Source organism: Chiloscyllium plagiosum, chromosome 40 (assembly GCF_004010195.1).
Source record: "Chiloscyllium plagiosum isolate BGI_BamShark_2017 chromosome 40, ASM401019v2, whole genome shotgun sequence".
Taxonomy (NCBI): domain Eukaryota; kingdom Metazoa; phylum Chordata; class Chondrichthyes; order Orectolobiformes; family Hemiscylliidae; genus Chiloscyllium; species Chiloscyllium plagiosum.
This window is the reverse complement of record NC_057749.1, coordinates 26,276,335-26,296,472: the sequence shown is the minus strand read 5'-3', so window position 1 is coordinate 26,296,472 and position 20,138 is coordinate 26,276,335. Positions and strand designations below refer to the sequence as shown.

The 20,138-nt window shown below is 38.5% G+C and overlaps 1 protein-coding gene across 2 annotated transcripts in view; it reads left to right on the top strand.

Annotated features, from left to right (window-relative positions):
- The window catches only part of nptnb (neuroplastin b), a 79,124-nt gene that overhangs the window by 12,245 nt on the left and 46,741 nt on the right, over positions 1 to 20,138 (top strand). For both annotated transcript variants that reach the window (XM_043680632.1, XM_043680631.1), the window contains exon 2: positions 19,532 to 19,879. In XM_043680632.1, coding sequence (XP_043536567.1) covers positions 19,532 to 19,879 — 348 coding nt within the window. The remainder of the gene's footprint in view (positions 1 to 19,531; positions 19,880 to 20,138) is intronic.

Genomic DNA, 20,138 nt, shown 5'->3' with positions numbered 1-20,138 from the left:
AAGAGATGGTCTTTTTGTGATGTTATCGGCGGAGACATTGAAATTGCCACAGCTTGTGGCGATTCGTAATTCACAAGATATTTCTTCTACAACCTTCTGGCTGCTTTTGTGCTCAATTAGCAACTTATCATTCTTTAAAATATTGTTTTCAAAAAATCAGGACCTTTTTGTGTATGATCTTTAACTACAACATTTTTGAAACAGAATATGTATCTCTTATGGCTCAGAATGGCTTTTAAATCACTTCTTGGGATACAGAAAGTAGTGTTTAGTAAAAGAATAAACCTCAGCTTCAATTTTGTGATTAAACTGGATCAGGCAAATAGTTTAGAAATTAGTTTACTTTAGAAATTGCAACTTCAACTTTAATTTGATATGTCAGCTTGCAGAGTGGGAGAAACATTGGAAATTCTATATTGTTCTCTGAGCCCCAACAGCCAAGTGTATTCTGACAAATTGCTGTGCAATAATGAGCAAATATACTTGCATTTTAGGCCTGTCTTCGTATTATCTTGACTGCTTTGAAATCTTGCAAGTGTTTGACCTCTGCCTTTCATTTTTTTTTTACATGTTTGAAGTCTGAGGTAACATACAGTGTGCAAACATAATCTACACGGGTTGGCGTTTGCTTTGTTTGAAAATGTAGATTTACAATGTGCTGGATTTATCTAAGTTTATATTGAACAATCATTTAACATTTTAATTGATTGCATTTAGTATAGATTCCCATTCAGTGCTGTAAATGGCAGAAACCATGCTCCAGGCCCTGGATCATTGCAGTGAGGAATTTATTCATGTATTCATCTGTCTTTCTTGCTTAATTCTGTAAATTCATGTAAAATGTCTCCTGCAAGTTGAGGCAATTTCATTTTCTATCTGTCCCAATACAGTTTAGTCATTTTATTTAAAAAAATCTTTTTTAGTAAGGGGTTAACTTGCATTTTACTGAGGTTTCAAGCAGAGAAAGTATTAGCGTGATTTCATGTATTCATACTGCTTTCATTTCTGATTTTACTTTATGTAATGGGTTTAATGGAATAAATTGCATAGGATGCTTCACATGAGCATAGTTATTGGTCAAGCGGTAGGTTTTAAAGAGTGTCTAAAGGAGCAGCAAGGAATAGAGAGAGTATTCGAGAGGCTGGGTGCGAGAGAACATACTGGTGCGGTATTTGAAATACTTAATTCATTGAATTGATTTTGTTGAGGTAGATAGTTATGATCTCAGGAGTTTCGGGTGCAAGTTTAAGATCATTTATTTCGCCAATACTTTGGAAGATTGCCACCCCAGAGAGGACTTCAAAGAGCTTTGTCCTCAGCAAGAAATCTCCGATATTGGTCCACTGTACACTATGGCCAGTACATTACTCCAGTTCTAAAATGGTCTTTTTAGTCAAATACATCGTTTTACATGTTCCAAAATGGCAGAGGTGTCTAACATCCCTTGTCTTATCCCTTTGTCCATCTTCACAGAAACTCACTGACCTCCTTTCTCGAGCCTGCACTAGTTTCACAGCCTTGAGATCCCGAGAGCTTTCTCTGGTGGTACTTTACCTGACATGATACAAGGACATTAACACTTCTGCTTTAGAAAAAACACTCAAAAAGGTTATTGCTCGTCTAATTGTGTCACACCTTTTACAGGATTGAGTCCACCTCACCAGCATTTTAACCTTGCCTCTGTGTGTTAATAGTTTCCTGTAAAATAGCTTTCTTTGAATCGGAATAAATGAATTGGTTCCATAAATGTTATTTATTAACTAGATTCCCTATTGCTTTCTAATGTACTTAACCCACTTTAAGCTTTTATTATTCGTCCTCATTTTTGTAGAGTTAACCCTCATTAATCAATGTCATATCCAATATTTTCCCCTTGCAGTTTAAAGAAATCCTTTTGGACTTGATGCAAAAAAAATCTTCTTGTCCTCCATTCATTTGATTCTGTCCAGGGTGCATTTGAGCATCTGGGAGAACAGCTTGAGTGAAATTCTAAAAATACCAATTAACACGTAGTGGTTTTAACTCTAAGTAATTAAAAACATTGATCCTGTATTGAAAAATTATGCTGGCTTTCTGTCTTCTGTGGAAAAAAAATTATCTTAGAAATTTTTATAAATGCCTGTTTATTGGCAGTTTGTAATTTTAGCAAATTGAATTATACTGAGTGCTACACGAGCCATCAGGAAAAGCACCAACAAAATAAAATGATTCAGAGGAGAGAACTGTGTCGAGAGCCTCTGCTGAGCTCCAATATCACATGAAATATTTACTCAGTTTCTTAGTTTTCCTTCTGTGCTCACAAAGCAATTACTGACTGATTAGAAAATGTCTTTTCAGTAACATGAAACTGCAGGATTCTGAGCAAGCAAGCAAAGTAAGCAGCTAAATAGAAATTAATTGTATAGCAATGTTGAGCTTGACTTTTTTTGGTGTTGTTTTATGGCAGCTTCGTGCTTTTGGTTAATCCTGTGCAGGTTTTTAAAAATACACAACTGTTTAGATTTATAATGCTTTATTTGTTTGAAAGTCATCATTGCCACCCCCACAGTTATTATTTGAAGTGATACAGGATTGAATGCTGTTGATTTTGTAATAACAGCTATTGACACGAATATCTCAGTGTAATGTTAGTCCTGCATGTCATTCATCTTTTCACCTGGCCTTAAAACAGTACTGTGAATTAGTTCAGCATTAATAAGCAATCTAGCTAAGAACTGAGAAACCTCATAGTGCCAGGGACCTGGGTTCAATTCCTGCCTCTGGGTGACTGTCTGTCTATGTGGAGTTTGCACATTCTCCCCTTGTCTGTGTGGGTTTCCTCCCACAATCGAAAGATGTGCAGGTCAGGTGAATTGGTCGTGCTAAATTGCCCATAGTGTTAGTGCATTAGTCAGAGGGAAATGGGTCTTGATGGGTTACTCTCCAGAGGGTTGGTGTGGACTTGTTGGGCCGAAGGGCCTGTTTCCATACAACAGGGAACCTAATCTAATCTAATCCCTGTGTGAGGCTGAGTTGTGAACCCCAATAATGTTTTACCTTTTACTACCATGAACAAACCATCCTCTAACTTTCTTTTCCCCATGCTTTAACCTCTGTAAATCCAAATCCAATCTGACCAATTATTGTCCCATCAGTCTACCCTTAATCGTTTGCAAAATAATGGAAGATCGTCTTGACGGTGCAATCAAGAGCAATTACTCAGCAATAGCCAACTCACTGCTCTGTTTGGGTTCCATCAGGCCAACTGGCTCTTGACCTTGTTACATCCGTTGTCTAAATGTTATCAAAAGAACTGAACTGAATAGTAGAAATGAGGGTTTCTGTCCTTGATAGATATGGGCAGCAGGAGGAGGCTACTTTGCCCAACAGATTCATATCAGCTCTCCACAGCATGCTCTGATCAAGTCACTTTTTCTGCTTATTCTTAGCCCTCATGATTTATTCTTTCTTGCGCCCATCTAAAGTAATTTTCATGTCATTGACTTTTTGCTTCCACCATCTCTCAGACAGTGAGATTCAGATCATTACTGTACTCTGCAAAAACATTCCTTTCACTCCTGCCTTTCTTACCCAAAACCTCAGTGCAAGTACTAGATGTCACAGATGTATTAACTAATGGTAAGCATTCCTTCATTTTCTTGGCCAAATCTGTTCATAAATGATCTTGTTCATAGGTCAAATCTTCCCTCAAATATCCAATCAGACTTTCCAACTTAATTTTTAACTAAATCCCTTTCCACTGAGCCTTTCTGATAAATCTCCTGTTTCTCTAAGGACCTTCTTAACGTATTTTAACCAGAACTGGAGCTGGTTAGAATCTAACCAGCTTAAAAAAAAATCAGCATTCTTCCCAGCTTTTTTGTTCCATGCTTCTATTTATGAACCCATCTCTCACCTTTAATGTTCACTGTCTCCACTGACCACAATGACAGCAATACGTATCATCTATAAAATGCATGACAACTCTCCAAGGCACTTTCCTATCCCGAAGACTCCGAAACTAAAGGCCAAAGACAGCAGCTGATGGAAAGACCACCACCTGCAAGTTTCTCTCCAAGTGATACACCATCCTGACTTGGCAGTACATTGCTGTTCCTTTGCTTTATTTTTTAATCATGGGTGGGGTCAAGCTCCCAAGAGCTACCATTAAGCCAATTCTTTTATTTTCGTTTTGTCTGTATTTTAACAAGTATAAAAATAATGTTTTGCTTAATGCTGGGTAGTTTAATCAATCAAATTGCACCTGGAACACCTATCTTAACTTACCTTTAAAATAAGAAAAAGTTAGGGTCGAGACTATCTTAATATATTTTGAGGGCATTCAGTCTGGTCCATAATCGGGGATAGGCAGGACTGGCAGCTTAATGTTCCAGGATACTAATACTACAGAAAAGATAGAATGGGAGGCAAGAGAGGGGGGTGGCATTTTTGATAAGAGACAGCATTACAGCTGTGCTGAGGGAGGATATTTCTGGAAATACATCCAGGGCAGTTATTTGGGTGGAACTGAGAAATAAGAAAGGGATGATCACCTTATTGGGAATGTATTATAGACCCCCTAATAGTCAGGGGGAAATTGAGAAATAAACTTGTAAGGAGATCTTGGCTATCTGTATGAATAATAGGGTAGTTATGGTAGGGGATTTTAACTTACCAAATATAGACTGGGACTGCCATAATGTTAAGGGTTTAGATGGAGAGGAATTTAAATGTGTACAAGACAATTTTTCTGATTCAGTATGTGGATGTACCCACTAGAGAAGGTGCAAAACTTGACCTACTCTTGGGAACTAAGGCAGGGAGGGTGACTCAGGTGTCAGTGGGGGAGCACTTTGGGGCCAGTGACCATAATTCTATTAGATTTAAAATAATAATGGAAAAGGATAGACCAGATCTAAAAGTTGAAGTTCTAAATTGGAGAAAGGCCAATTTTGATGGTATTAGGCAAGAACTTTCGATAGCTGATTGGGGGCAGATGTTCGTAAGTGAAGGGACGGCTGGAAAATGGAAAGTCTTCAGGAATGAGATAATGAGAATCCAGAGATAGTATATTCCTGTTAGGGTGAAAGGTAAGGCTGGTAGGTACAGGGAATGCTGGATAACTAAAGAAATTGAGGGTTTGGTTAAGAAAAAGAAGCATATGTAAGGTTATAGACAGGATAGATCGAGTGAATTCTGAGACTAGAAGGCAGTAGGAGTATACTTAAGGCGGCAAAAAGGGGACATGAAATAGCTTTGGCAAATAGAATTAAGGAGAATCCAATGAGTTTTTACAAATACATTAAGGGCCTCCCCAAGGTCAGCAAGGTGGCCTTTGAGTGGAGCTGCAGAAAATGGGGTGGGGAGATACTAAATGAGTATTTTACATCAGTAATTACTGTGGAAAAGAATATGGAAGATATAGACTGGAGGGAAATAGATGGTGACATCTTGCAAAATATCCAGATTACAGAGGAGGAAGTGCTGGATGTCTTGAAATGGATGAAGGTGGATAAATCCCCAGGACCTGATCAGGTGTACCCTAGAACCCTGTGGGAAGCTAGAGAAGAGATTGCTGGGTGTCTTGCTGAGATATTTGTATCATTGATAGTCACAGGTGAGGTGTCGGTAGACTGGAGGCTGACTAACGTGGTGCCACTGTTTAAAAAGGATGGTATGGACCACCCAGGGAACTATAGACCGATGCGCCTGACCTCAGTGGTGGGCAAGTTGGAGGGAATCCTGAGGGACAGGATGTACATGTATTTGGAAAGGCAAGGACTGATCAGGGATAGTCAACATGGCTTTGTGCGTGGGAAATCATGTCTCGCAAACTTGATTGAGTTTTTTGAAGTAACAAAGAGGATTGAGGGCAGAGCAGTAGATGTGATCTATATAGACTTCAGTAAGGCGTTCGACAAAGTTCCCCGTGGGAGACTGATTAGCAAGGTTAGATCTCACGGAATACAGGGAGAACTAGCCATTTGGATACAGAACTGGCTCAAAGGTAGAAGACAGAGGGTGGTGGTGGAGGGTTGTTTTTCAGACTGGAAGCCTGTGACCAGTGGAGTGGCACAAGGAAAACACCACCTTCACTATCCTATCTACCTGCGACTCCAGGTGCTGGGTCCTCTACTATTTGTCATTTATAAATATGATTTGGATGCGAGCATAAGAGTACAATTAGTAAGTTTTCAGATGACACCAAAATTGGAGGTGTAGTGGATAGTGAAGAAGGTTACCTCAGATTACAACAGGATCTTGATCAGGTGGGCCAATAGGCTGAGAATTGGCAGATGGAGTTTAATTCCGATAAATGCAAGGTGCTGCATTTTAGGAAAGCAAATCTTAGCAGGACTTATACACTTCATGGTAAGGTCCTAGGGAGTGTTGCTGAACAAAGAGACCTTGGAGTGCAGGTTCATAGCTCCTTGAAAGTGGAGTCGCAGGTAGATAGGATAGTGAAGGTGGTGTTTGGTATGCTTTCCTTTATTGGTCAGGATATTGAGTACAGGAGTTGGGAGGTCATATTGCGGCTGCACGGGACATTGGTTAGGCCACTGTTGAATATTGCACCCAATTCTGGTCTCATGTTGTGAAACTTGAAAGGGTTCAGAAAAGATTTACAAGGATGCTTACAGGGTTGGAGGATCTGAGCTCCAGGGAGAGGCTGAACATGCTGGGGCTGTTTTCCCTGGAGTGTCGGAGGCTGAGGGGTGACCTCATAGAGGTTTACAAAATCATGAGGGGCATGGATAGGAGAAATAGGCAAAGTCTTTTCGCTGGGCTCGGAGTCCAGAACTAGAGGGCATAGGTTTAGGGTGAGAGGGGAAAGATATAAAAGAGAGCTAAGGGGCAACTTTTTCACATAGAGGGTGGTACATGTATGGAATGAATTGCTAGAGGAAGTGGTGGAGGCTGGTAGAATTGCAACATTTTAAGAGGCATTTGGATGGGTATATGAATAGGAAGGGTTTGAAGGAATGTGGGTTGGGTGCTGGTAGGTGGGACTAGATTGGGTTGGGATATCTGGTCGGCATGGACGGGTTGGACCGAAGGGTCTGTTTCCATGCTGTACATCTCTGACTCTGACTATAACAATAAATAAGAGGCAGTAAACTTTGGACACAAATAATTATAAGGGGTTTTGGGCTGCAATTTATTTAAAAAATTGATTGAAATACTACAAGGGCTGAATGGGCTACTTTTCTGATCATCTTAATCACCTTAAAAGTTTCCTAATGTTTTTCCATTGTAAGTGATCACAAAATTTTCACCTTCCCAGACAGTGGCATATTTGAACTCAGCTAGTTGATTGTATCAATTTAGTCTCTCTTAAATAAGAAGCTATGTGTGTATATAACGCAGAAACAGGACGTTCATCCCACCTAGTCCATCCTCGTAATCAATAAGTTGTGTTAATAGGATTAAATTAAGAGATGGGAGGGGATTCATTTGTTAAATATAGGCATAAAACTAAAGCAAAACCTGAAGTTGTTGGAAACATGAAATAAAAGTAGAAATTCTTAAAATACTACTTGATCCAGCCCCTAAATCTTTAGATTTTGCTTTAAGTCTACACCTGTGTTTATGCAGCACGTCGACCCTCCTCCCATCTTTGTTTTAATCCTATCATGGCTTCCTTTCTTTCTTTCTCTCGTGTTTATCCAGATTTCTCTTCAGTCAAGCTGTGCTATAATGATGTACATCAATGCAGTTATTTGAACTGATAGTTTGTGAGGAAGAAATTATTCAGTATCTGGATATTCAAACTAATTTCAGCACAAAAGTTCGCAATTGTAACTGTGCTTGTTTCACAAGTTTTGGTTAAAGTACTATAAAAATTTTAAGAATCAACGTACAATAGGAAGGAAAGACCTTTGATTTTTTTTTTGACAATTTGAGAATAGTTAAATATATCTGGATTTAAAAAAAAACTATCAAAGGTGCTTGGAAGACATGTACATTTGTTGCTGAAACTCGGATTAAGCTAATTTTATTGTGCTAAACCTGGTATTTGTCACTTCAGTTCTGCCTCATGCTTCAGAACTTCGGGCAGTGTGTTGCTACCTCAAGCTACCATAAATGGGCAGTGATATTTAATATATTCTGAAAACAAAACCTGGGGTTAAGTGGAGTTCATTTTTATTTGAGGAGGAACAGCACTTAGTGTGTTAATTGATTGATTGAGATGCCTCCCGCAGCTCCTGTTTTGTTACTGTACTAGGTAACAAACGTTTCGTGGCAGTATTTTTTTTGAATAACAGACTCAGCTAATTGTGGCTATGGATCCCCTGGTAGCACTTTTGAATCAGGATGTACGGAGTTATAGTTTTTAACTTCTAACTTAAATCAGGCATTTTTCCTTGATAACATACGTCTCCTGAGTTTGAAACTAGTCAGTTTCACAAATGTATAGAGTTTCGGGCTTGCAAGATTAACACACAATTATCCCTCAGGAGAAAAAGCTTCAGCAGAATATAATCATCCTCCTCCTCCAATAGCCTGTTTAATTTTAAGAAGCCTTAGCTGTGCTACGCATGCCCTAGATATTTTAAGGGTATGGGATTTTTTCACAAGATACACTTCAAGTAGAAAAGTGTGTAAAAGAAAAAAATTAAAATTAGCATTGTCTGAGTTATTACAGAACTTGACAAGTGATCCATTTTTAAGTGAACAGGTGAGCTGCTGTGTCAAACTCAGTTGTAATACAATATAATAGATTCTAGTTTAGTGTTATTTATAACTATTCAAGAATATCTGAAAACGTCTGGGAATGTTAAAGAATAAGTGACAATAAAAGTCTAGCAATATTTAATGATAGAATACCAATAATGTTTAAAGCAAAGTTTTATGTTAAAGCAACATTTTATCTAAAAGTTCTAAATAAAATGGGAGAAAATTTATTTTGAGAAGCTAATGCTTTTGAAATTTCAGTGAAGAGACTTGTTTTTATAATAATTTTATTCCTCCTGCTTTTCAAATGTGGATGTCAACTCTGTAATGCTTCCTGCCATTTTCATGTGATGTATTATTTCTTAATTACTTGTTGAAGATTGCTTTATGAATTTGTGAGCATTCATCTACTTCATTTTTATATTGCTTCATCTCTCTTATTCGTTCAATTTTTGAAGAATCATCATTAAATGCTTATCAGCAAAAATGTTTCATTTTTGTATCTGTACATTCCTTTCCCCTTGCCCTTATTTCAATCTTGGAATCAAAAACAAAAGCTGGGGTTAAGTGGAGTTCATTTGCAAAGATTTTTTTTGAGAAGAACGGCATTTCGAGAGTGTTAATTGATTGAGGCGCCTTCCTAAGCATCTTATTTTGTTAATGTACTAGGTAACAAATGTTGCACAGAAGTATTATCAAAATTCAAGAACAGTATACTGAACAAAAGTGAGATTCACCTGAACATTCCCTATTTATAACTATTCAAGAATATCTGAAAGTGTCTCGGAGTGTCAAAGAATAAGTAACAATAAAAGTCTAGCAACACTTAAGGATAGAATACCCATCATGTTTAAAGCAAAATTTTATCTAATTTATCAGTATGGATTTTTTTTCTGTGTAATCTATCCATTTCCGAAAGGTATTGTAATGTGATGAATCCTTTTATCATTTTATCAGTTGAATGGTTGCTGTGTTCCTTCTGAAATTAGCATTTTACTTTATCACTGGTGTGATATTGCCAAGTCTTTTCAATTTTCAAGTTTAGTGATTAGACTATTATTTATTTGTTTTTTTTATTGTCTGTGCTGAACATTTAATTAATAGCATACAGTACATGTTTTTGCCTCCAAGCCCAATTTTTAACTATATGCTTTTCCTGCTAAGTGCGATGGGGTTCTTAATGTTTAACGTCGGTGTATCTTTAAATATTGTTAATATTCATGTGTGCCATACCTTATTAATTACACTTCTTTATCAAACCTATATTTCTAACCATATATCATTACAAGAAGCTTGTGGTTTCATGTCCTTGCAGAGATTTGAGCGCACAAGTCTAGACTGACATTCAGTGCCGTGCTGAGAGAGTATGCGTTATTGTTGCTGCGTTTTGGATGAGGCATCAAACTCAAACTTGTCCGTTCTCTCAGAAATGTGTAAGATAATATGCCACAAGTTCAGTTGTGTTCTAGCTAATATTTTTCACTTGGAACAGTAAGCAGAAACATTTTATCTGATTGGTTTCACATTTGTTTGTGGGAATTTGTGCACATATTAGCTGTCATGTCTCCTAAATTGCGCTGGAGACTTCATTCAATAAAAACACTTAATTGGCTGCAAAGAACACTGATGTTTTAAGACCATGAAACCTACTATCTATGGGCAACTCTGATTTGGGTGACTATCTCAGCAATTTTTAGGTTTCCTTGATCGGAGATGACTAACCCTTTCTGAAGTTCTGAAGAAGGGTCACATTTGCTGAAGAATTAACTCTGCTTTCTCCACAGATGCTGCTCGATCTGCAGAGTTTTTCCAGCAATTTCTGATTTTGTGACTAGCCCTTTTTCCTGTCCTTGTTCTTTATATCTGATCTTGAGCTATTAAAGGCTGCCCATGTGGGTAGTCCTTTTTACATTTGCGCCTAGCCTGATCGGAAATATTACAGATTGACTTTTTAAAATTCACTCTGGGACATGGGGTGTGCTGACTGGATCAGCATTTGTTGCCTGTCCCTAATTCCCATTGAGAAGGTGGTGAGCTACCACCTAGAACTGCTGCAGTCCATGTGCTATAGTAAATTCACAATACAGACAGGAAGAGAATCCAGGATTCTGACCCAGCAGTACTGAAGGAACATTTCGAAGTCAAGGTGGTAAGTGTCTTGGAGGGGAATTGTTTAGCCACTTCGCTGCTCAGAACAGTCAGGAATGTAGGGGTTAAATCTTCATTTGCAACATACTTTAAGTGTAACCTAGTGAATAACTTTTCCATGGAAGCAATTTCTGAACATTCCATGGAAGCCATCGATTAGGACTGAAATCAAAGTAATTTAGTGGCGAGAGACTCTGTGATTTAGTTTCAAAATCCTAATGTGATCCATTTTGAAATTGTACCCCTGTACTCCTGCAGGTGGAATCACTAATATTACTAACACACTCTCTAAGTCCATGCATGCAACATACTTTCAAGAGAAGTTCTACAAACAGACCAGCCTCTGAGTGAAGATTTGTAGCCTGTTAGAAAGAATCGGAGAGAAATTGAGGGAACAAAAACCTTGTGGAATATTTTTTCCTCTATTCCATTTGAGTCAAATTTAAAAGGAGTTTTGAGCTGTAATTTCAGATCACTTGAAACCTGATTTGCAGAAACAAAGTTTCTTTTTTGCCTGTTGATTATTCCGTACAGTTGGAAAGAACCTCAGTGTCATATGTGCTGTCATTACTCTCTGATAGAGTACCAACAGAGTTGTGAAGAGTAAGTAACAATATTGATAGGAAATAACAGAATAAAAATGCAAATTCAGTACGAATTGGTGTAATTTTGGGTAAGATGTATCATTACTGAAGTTTAGTTTTTGGCATGTTACCCAAATAGTTTATTTAATGTATATTTTTATAATGCATATTTACTTGGACCAAGTTCTTATCAGGAAGTAAATGTGCATCTGATTGAAGAGTGAGTCCTTGTTCAGTTACTCTGGCAATGATTCTCACTGGCTGTCTTTACCAATGTTTTTTTATTTTGCATCGTCCACTTGACGATTAGGGCTGCGCAATAAATATTGACTTTAGAATTAATGTCCAGATCCTGAGAGGATGCATTTTTAAAAGGAATAATAAAATATTATGATTGGCTTCAGAGGGAAGTGGAGAGCCAGATGCGTTGCTGAGAGTCTGGTGTCTCATGTTGGCCAGACCAAGTAATGATGGCAGATTTTCTTTCCTAAAGGACATTAGTGAACCAGATGGGCTTTTGCAACAATTGACAATGGCTTCATGGCCACTATGATGAAGATCAGTTTCAATTCTAATACTGAAGCAGTCAGTGTCCAATTGCAGCAACACCTGAACAATAATTCAGAGTTTGGCTGCCAAGTGGCAAGTCACAGTTGTACCACAACTGACAGGCAGTGATTGTCTCCAACAGGGAATCAAATTATTGTCCCTCATCACTCTGTCATTCCATCTTGTCTGAAGTTTTTCTTCTCTGAGTCTCATCATAATTGCTTGCGTCCCTAGAGTTTGAGTCATAGGGTCATAAAGCACAGAAACAGGCCCTTTGGTCCAGTTCATCTGCAACCAGACATACCAACCTGACCGAATTCCATTTGCCAGCATGTACCTATCCAGATGCTTTTAATATGTAATTGTAGCTACCTTCACCGCTTCCACTGACTGCTTGTTCCATACACACACCACCTACTGCGTGAATAGTTACCTATCAGGTATAGAGTCATAGTTATCGAATCATGGAGTCATACAGCATGGAAACAGACCGTTCGGTCCAACCAGTCCATGCCAAATGTTATCCCAAACTAAGCTAGTCCTACCTGCCTGCTTCTGGCCCATTTCCCTTCAAACCTTTCCTATTCACGTATTCATCCAAATGTCTTTTAAATGTTGTAATTCTACCACTTCCTCAGGAGGTTCATTCTACACTCGAATCACCCTCTTTTTTTTTAGAAAAAAGCTTCTTATGCCTTTTCTAAATCTGTTTTCTCACCTTAAAAATGTACCCCCTCATCTTGAAATTCCCCATCTGAGAGAAAAACAACTACCATCAACTGTCAATACCTCTCATTATTTTATAAACTTTTGAGGTCACCTGTCAATCCCTTACACCGCAGTGGAAAAATGTCCCAGCCTGCCCAGCCTTTCTTTACAACTCAAACCTTCCATACCTGCTAAATCTCTTCTGAACCATCTCCAACTTGATACTATCCTTCCTATAACTGGGCCACTAGAACTGGATACTGTATTCCAGAAGAGGCCTCACCAATGACCTGTACAACCTCAATATAACGTCCCAACTCTGATACGCAAAGGACTGAGCAGTGAAGGCAAGTGTGCCAAATGCCTTTTTAACCACCCTGTCTAGATGTGACACAAACTTTAAAGAATTATGCACCTCCACTTTCTGATGTACAACACTACCCAAGGCCCAACCATTAATTGCACAAGGCCTATCCTTGTTTGTTGCATCAAAATGCAATACCTCATATTCATTCAGATTGAACTCCATCTGCTATTTTTTTCAGCCCATTGACCCATTTGATCAAGATCACTTTGTAATCTTAAACCTTCGCTGTCTACTATGCCACCAATTTTGGTGTCGTTTGCAAGCTTACTAACCATGCCTTCTATTCTCATTCAAATCATTGATATAAATGACAAACAAAAGAGGATCCAGAATCCATCCTTGTGGAGCACTGCTGGTCACAGGCCTCCATTCTGAAAAGCAACACTCCACCATTACTCTGTCTCCTACATAAGCCAATATGTATCTAATGGGCAAGCTGACTCTGAATCCCATGTGACCTAACTTTGCTAATTAGTCTATCATGCGGAATCTTGTCAAAGACTTTAATAAAATTCAAATGAACAATGTCTACTGCTCTGCCATCATCAACCTTTTTGATAACTTCCTCAAACTTAATCAAGTTTGAGAGACATGATTTTCTTTGCACTAAACCATGCTGTCTATCCCTAATTAATTTTTTCCTATCTAAATGATCATAAATCCTGTCTTGTATAATCACCTGCAACAATTTACCCACAACCAAAGTCTAACTCTCCGCTTTGTGGTCCCCAGTTTCTCCTTATAACCTTTCTGAAACAAAGAATCAACATTAGTCATCCTCCAGTCATCAAGCACCTCACCAGTAGTTATAGATGATGCAAATATTTCTGCAAGGGGAATTTTATTCCTTACTTCTCACAATATTCTGTGATACATTAGATGAGGTCCTGGAGATTTATCCACCCTTTTATATTCTCTGAGACCTCCTGAGCTGCTACATCTGGAATGTGCACTGTTTTTAAAACATCAAAGTTTATTCTCTAGCCTCCATTTCTTTCTCCACAGTAAAAACTGATGCAAAGTATTCATTTAGTATTTCTCTCATCTTTGTGTTAAACCCAGGAAAGGTTTTATAGACCTGGTTACTTGTTTGTTTTAAATTTTTAATCCATGCACTGATGTTAGAGTTGACAAGAAAAGGCAGAGTCAAGGCAACTGATTTATTTTGTAGAGATAAAATATGGTGGTTTCAATCTGCTCCATTCTAGCTGTTGCACTGTGATGTCCGTGTCATTGGGTTGTGTAGAAAGCAAAATTTTGCACTTGAAGTGATAAGTTTTCAGATTTCCATAAAACAGTAACCAAGAAATGGGTTGAAAGCAATGTTATAATGGATAGGAAAAATGTACGAGTAAGATCAGTTTAAAGCAACATAATGAACTTTGGACCATATATTGGAATTCTAGAATTTCCTACAATGTGGAAGCAGCCCCTTCAGCCCATTGCTTAGTGAATTTATTCACTGCAAGCTGTTCCTTTCAATCCAGCCAACATTCGGAAGAAGTCAGTTTTCTGAAGTATAGCCAGTCACAAGGTATGTGCATTTTTCGAACTGATCTGAGGCCAGGTATCTTCAGTTGCAAATTGCCCATGGTTGTTACATACCCTCTGGACAATCTATTGATCACTCCAAATAGATCCCTTGATTGGATTGATTCTAGTTTGAAGGAATCTGTCTCTGTTTTCTGTCCATGTTTTCAGTTTCAAACATCATGCTCCTTCCCATAAATAATTACATGACAGAGCAGATGAGTATCTTCCAGCGAAGCAAGCCCAGTTGGTGTTCTGTGAAGTTTGAATCTGTTACTTCAGCCCATCATTTTCATTTTGTTAACAAACTGAAATTCAGTTTATTGTTAACAAACTGAAATTCAGTTCAGTTTTAAAAGTAGCTCCAAACCTATCAAACTGCAGATGAAAGTCCTCTATTCTGCCTCGTCTCGAATGAGCATTCAGTGTATTGCACTCAGGTGCTGTTTTCTTTCTACCTGTTGCCACCATAGTTGGAATTACTTTGCTAAATAATGCCTTGTTGAGGACTATTGTATTGCAGATTCATGCCAAGCAATTACAGCATTTGGATATGGGATCCTTAGATCCTATATTCTGGATTTGAAGGAATGGAATATTTAATCCACCTGTTAGAATAGGATTTCAAAAATGTCACCCTGTGTATCTTTTTTATTGCAATGTTTTGGAGTTATTCTGTATTAGCATCAGCAATTAAGGGAAACAAATTGAATGTGAAGCCTACACTACCATTGGATGACCTCTACCTGATCCTTCATAGCTATTTATAGCAATAGGGCATTACAGGCATAAAGGAGATTAATGGTACCTGTTTATTCCCTCCTAGTAAATCAGTTATTTGAGGTGATGCTTTGCTGTCGTCTTATGTTTTTGTCTTCATATTGAGATTTTGACAAAACAGTCCCTCCTTTTCGGACTGACTTTAATTATGTTAAAGAGCAAATTTTTCACGGGTGCATTGGAAGTTTAAACAGTGGTTGAATCTTGAGTTTACATCCAACCAGGTTTTAGTGTATAACTATTCATCTTGATGTTTTCCAGATATTTTGTTGACTAAAAATGCTGGTTTAGTTGTTGTTATCCAGATATTAATTAAAATGAAAGAAGCAAAGATGCCCAGAGTTGGAGGAGCACTAAAACCACTGAAGATTGTGGGTCTGGGGAGGTTAGAGATAGGAGAAATTAGTCTATGAACAGATTTGAACATAGAACAGTACAGCACAGAACAGGCCCTTCAGCCCACGATGTTGTGGCGATCATTGATCCTCATGTGAGGTAAACCTAATGTACGAACTCTCAAATTTCTGTGACCATATGCATGTCCAGCTGTCTCTTAAATATCCCCAATGACTTCTCTTCCACAACTGCAGCTGGCAACACATTCCACGCTCTCACAACTCTGTGTAAAGAACCTGCCTCTGACATCCCCTCTATACTTTCCGCCAAACAGCTTAAGGCTATGACCCCCCTCGTGTTAACAATTTCTGCCCTGGGAAAACATTTCTGGCTATCAACTCTATTTATGCACCTCATTATCTTGTACACCTCAATTAGGTTCCCTCACTTCCTCCTTTTTTCCAATGAAAAAAGTCTGAGCGCAGTCAACCTCTCTTCATAAGAGAAGCCCTCCATTCCAGGCAGCATCCTGGTAAACCTCCTCTGAACCCTCTCCAAAGCATCCACATCTTTCCTATAATAGGGTGACCAGAATTGGATGCAGTATTCCAAGTATGGTCTAACCAAAGTTTTTTTTTAATAGAGCTGCAATAAGATCTCACGGCTTTTAAACTCAGTCCCCCTGTTAATGAAAGCCAAAACACCATATGCTTTCTTAATAACGCTATCCACCTGGGTGGCATTTTAAGGGATCTATGTACCTGCACACCAAGATCCTGCTGTTCCTCCACACTGCCAAGAATCCTGTCTTTAATCCTGTACTCCACTTTCAAGTTCGACCTTCCAAAATGCATCACCTCACATTTATCCAGGTTGAACTCCATCTGTCACCTCTCAGCCCTTCTCTGCATCACGCAGCAGCCTACAACAGTCCTCTATACTGTCAACGACACCTCTAACCTTTATGTCGTCTGCAAACTTGCTAACCCATCCTTCAATCTCCTCATCCAAGTCATTAATAAAAATTACAAAGAGCTATAATAGGGTGACCAGAACTGGATGCAGTATTCCAAGTATGGTCTAACCAAAGTTTTTTTTTAATAGAGCTGCAATAAGATTTCACGGCTTTTAAACTCAGTCCCCCTGTTAATGAAAGCCAAAACACCATATGCTTTCTTAACAACGCTATCCACCTGGGTGGCATTTTAAGGGATCTATGTACCTGCACACCAAGATCCTGCTGTTCCTCCACACTGCCAAGAATCCTGTCTTTAATCCTGTACTCCACTTTCAAGTTCGACCTTCCAAAATGCATCACCTCACATTTATCCAGGTTGAACTCCATCTGTCACCTCTCAGCCCACCTCTGCATCCTGTCAATGTCACGCAGCAGCCTACAACAGTCCTCTATACTGTCAACGACACCTCTAACCTTTGTGTCGTTTGCTAACCTATCCTTCAATCTCCTCATCCAAGTCATTAATAAAAATTACAAAGAGTAGAGGCCCAAGAACAGAGCCCTGTGGAACACCACTGACCACTCACTTCCAGGCAGAATATTTTCCTTCCACCACCACTCGCTGTTTTCTATCGACCAGCCAATTCTGTATCCAGACAGCTAAATTTCCCTGTATCACATTCCTCCTGACCTTCTGAACGAGCCTACTATGGGGAACCTTATCAAATGCCTTACTGAAGTCCATATACACAACATACACCACTTGACCCTCATCAACTTGTCTAGTAACATGAGAAGAAAAAAAATTAAAATTCCAATGCTGCTGAACTCAGCCCTAATCTAACCCTTGTCATTTGAGCACGTGAATATAAAGACTTTAAAGTAGAAAATGCAAGTGTAGCTGTTCACTGAAGTTCTTTAGTTTTAACTTTTCAGATGTTATGAAAATGACCAAGAACCAGGCTTGTAGTACAAAAATTGGTGACTTATTAGGAATAGAAATACGACAATTGTGTTGGCTAGTGTCATCTCAAAACGTGATCTTAGCCTTGAGAAACTTTTTTGTCTTTAAAAGCAAGTACTATTTTGAATTGTGTACAGGAGCAGAAAGACCTAGTTGTAAATGTGGATAAGCCATTAAAGGTGGCAGGACACGTAGAGAGAGCTGTTAATAAAGTATATAATTTTGTAGATTTCGTTAATGGGGCATAAAGGACAAGAGCAAGAAGATTATGCTGAAATTTTTATAGTACAGTAATTAGATCTCAGCTGGAGTTCTGCATACTGTTGTAATCATCATGATCTACAAAAGATGTGAATGCATTAGATAGAGTACAGAGGAGCTTTATGAGAATAGTTCTAGGGATGAAGGACTTCCATTATGAAAAAAATTGAGAAGTTGGGACTGTTTCTCTTGGAGAAAAGAGTAAAAGCAGATTTGATAGATATTTTCAAAATTGAGCAAAATAGATGGAAAGAAACTGTCTTCACTCGAAAGGATTGAGAACTATTGAACATAGTTTGTTTTTTTTGCAAAAGAAGCAAATCTGAGTTGAGAAGCTTTTTCTCTTAGGGTGTAGAATATTCTGCTTGCGCGCATGATTGAGGCAGGTTCGGTGTAGCCATTAAAGAGGCTATTTGGATCATTTATTAAACTATGTAGGATTATGGGAGAAAGGCAGGAATTTTTTTTAAAACAAAGCTGGTACAGGCACAGGTGAAATGGCCTCCATCTACACCATAACTGTGAAAATATCTTCAGGCTAGTAAATTAATTTCAGTTCATAGTTTTTTTTTATGTAAGAGTAGGTACCAAGGGTCACAGACCAGAATTTAGGAACTTACTCTAATCTACCATCTATTGGCCAGAGCCTACACATCATTTTTACTTATTGTAGCTTAGATTTCCATTAGAATGTGCAGAAAAAACTGATCAGAAATTGGGCATAGTCAGTCTGTATGCACAATACTATAATTTATTGACAAAGTTATTTGTAATCAGTAATTTTGATTTTGTAAAACCTTTCTTTGGTTTCTCTTTACTTACTTGTGACTGTGCTTTGCACACTCCAGTACAGTGAATGTTGCAAGCAATACAGTATGTGTAGAGATATAATTGGTCAGATTAACAATTGTGTAGAATATCTGAATTTGCTTCTCCAAAAAGCTTTTATTACCTCATTGTTGTTTCCCAATTCTTCTTCGATACTCAGGAAGGAGATGGGATACCTCTAGTTAGATTTCCCAGTGCAATAAAATGAATCAAGTGGTTTATTTATGTCTGCTCTTGATGTTGAGGTATAATGGAGTTGGGTATATTTCGTGGAGTTAAAAAGAACACTGTTGGGGAAGTTGCTGAAGTTTTCTGCTCGGGATACTTTTCCAGTCTACTTAAGGTAATTCATCCTCAAAAGCCAACCGTTACATGTAGTGATTAGTAAAGAACCATGTCAGCTGCTGGCCATTTAAACTACAAATTAAAATGTCTTTATGTGGCTAGTTACAAAAACCACAAGCACCATTGTCCTGGTTTCTTTTTATACTTGAACCTGTGCACTTCACAAATTTCCAAAAAGGTTATTATCCTCTTTTCTGTTTGGTAATATTTTGTCCTATTTAATCTGTTGGATATTCTTCCTTCTGAGTGCCAACAATTATTCTTTCACCAAGGAAGCCTTAACTATAAAACTAATTACTACTTTCATACTCCACATTTCTTATGTACCCTTTATCCATTTTTGTACCTAACATTGTGACTTGTTCTCGTTAAACTATATGCTGTTTTCTTCTTTTGTTCTCTAAGCTAATTTAGAATTAAACAATTTTTGTTTGAAGTTGTCTAGAGTTAAGAATATTTTCAGAGTTTAGGGTTTCTTTGATTGCTCTATCACTACATTTCTACTGCCATCCCTCCAGCTGGGTTTGTCAAGTCACCCTTGTCAGAAACTAAGCTGACAGGCGACACCATTGAGCTGTACTGTGATGTGGTAGGGAACCCCACACCAGAGATCCAGTGGTGGTATGCTGAGGTCAACAGGGGCGACTCGTTCATACAGCTGTGGGATGGTGCTCGGAAACGGAGGGTTTCAATAAACACAGCTTACGGCAGCAATGGAGTGAGTGTCCTGCGTGTCACTAGGTTGGCCCTGGAAGATACGGGGACTTACGAGTGCAGGGCCAGCAACGACCCCAGGCGGAACGATCTCCGACAAAATCCAGCCATTACCTGGATACGAGCCCAGGCCACTGTTGTCATCCTACCAAGTGAGTACTACATATAGTGGTACCATAGCAGTTCCTGCTGGTCAACAAGACCTTGCTCCTTTCCTGTTGTCGTTTTTTTTTAAGATTTTTCCCACCACCTTGTCCATTTATGATGTTGTAGACCTGCACTCCCCTTTAGTAGTCTAGAAATGCCTTGGATAATGCACTTTGTCTTGCCTTTCCTCATGATGCCTCTAGTTGTGTAACTTTACTGTTCAAAAAATCCCGGTATTCAAGTCACTTTACTCTGCCTACGTTA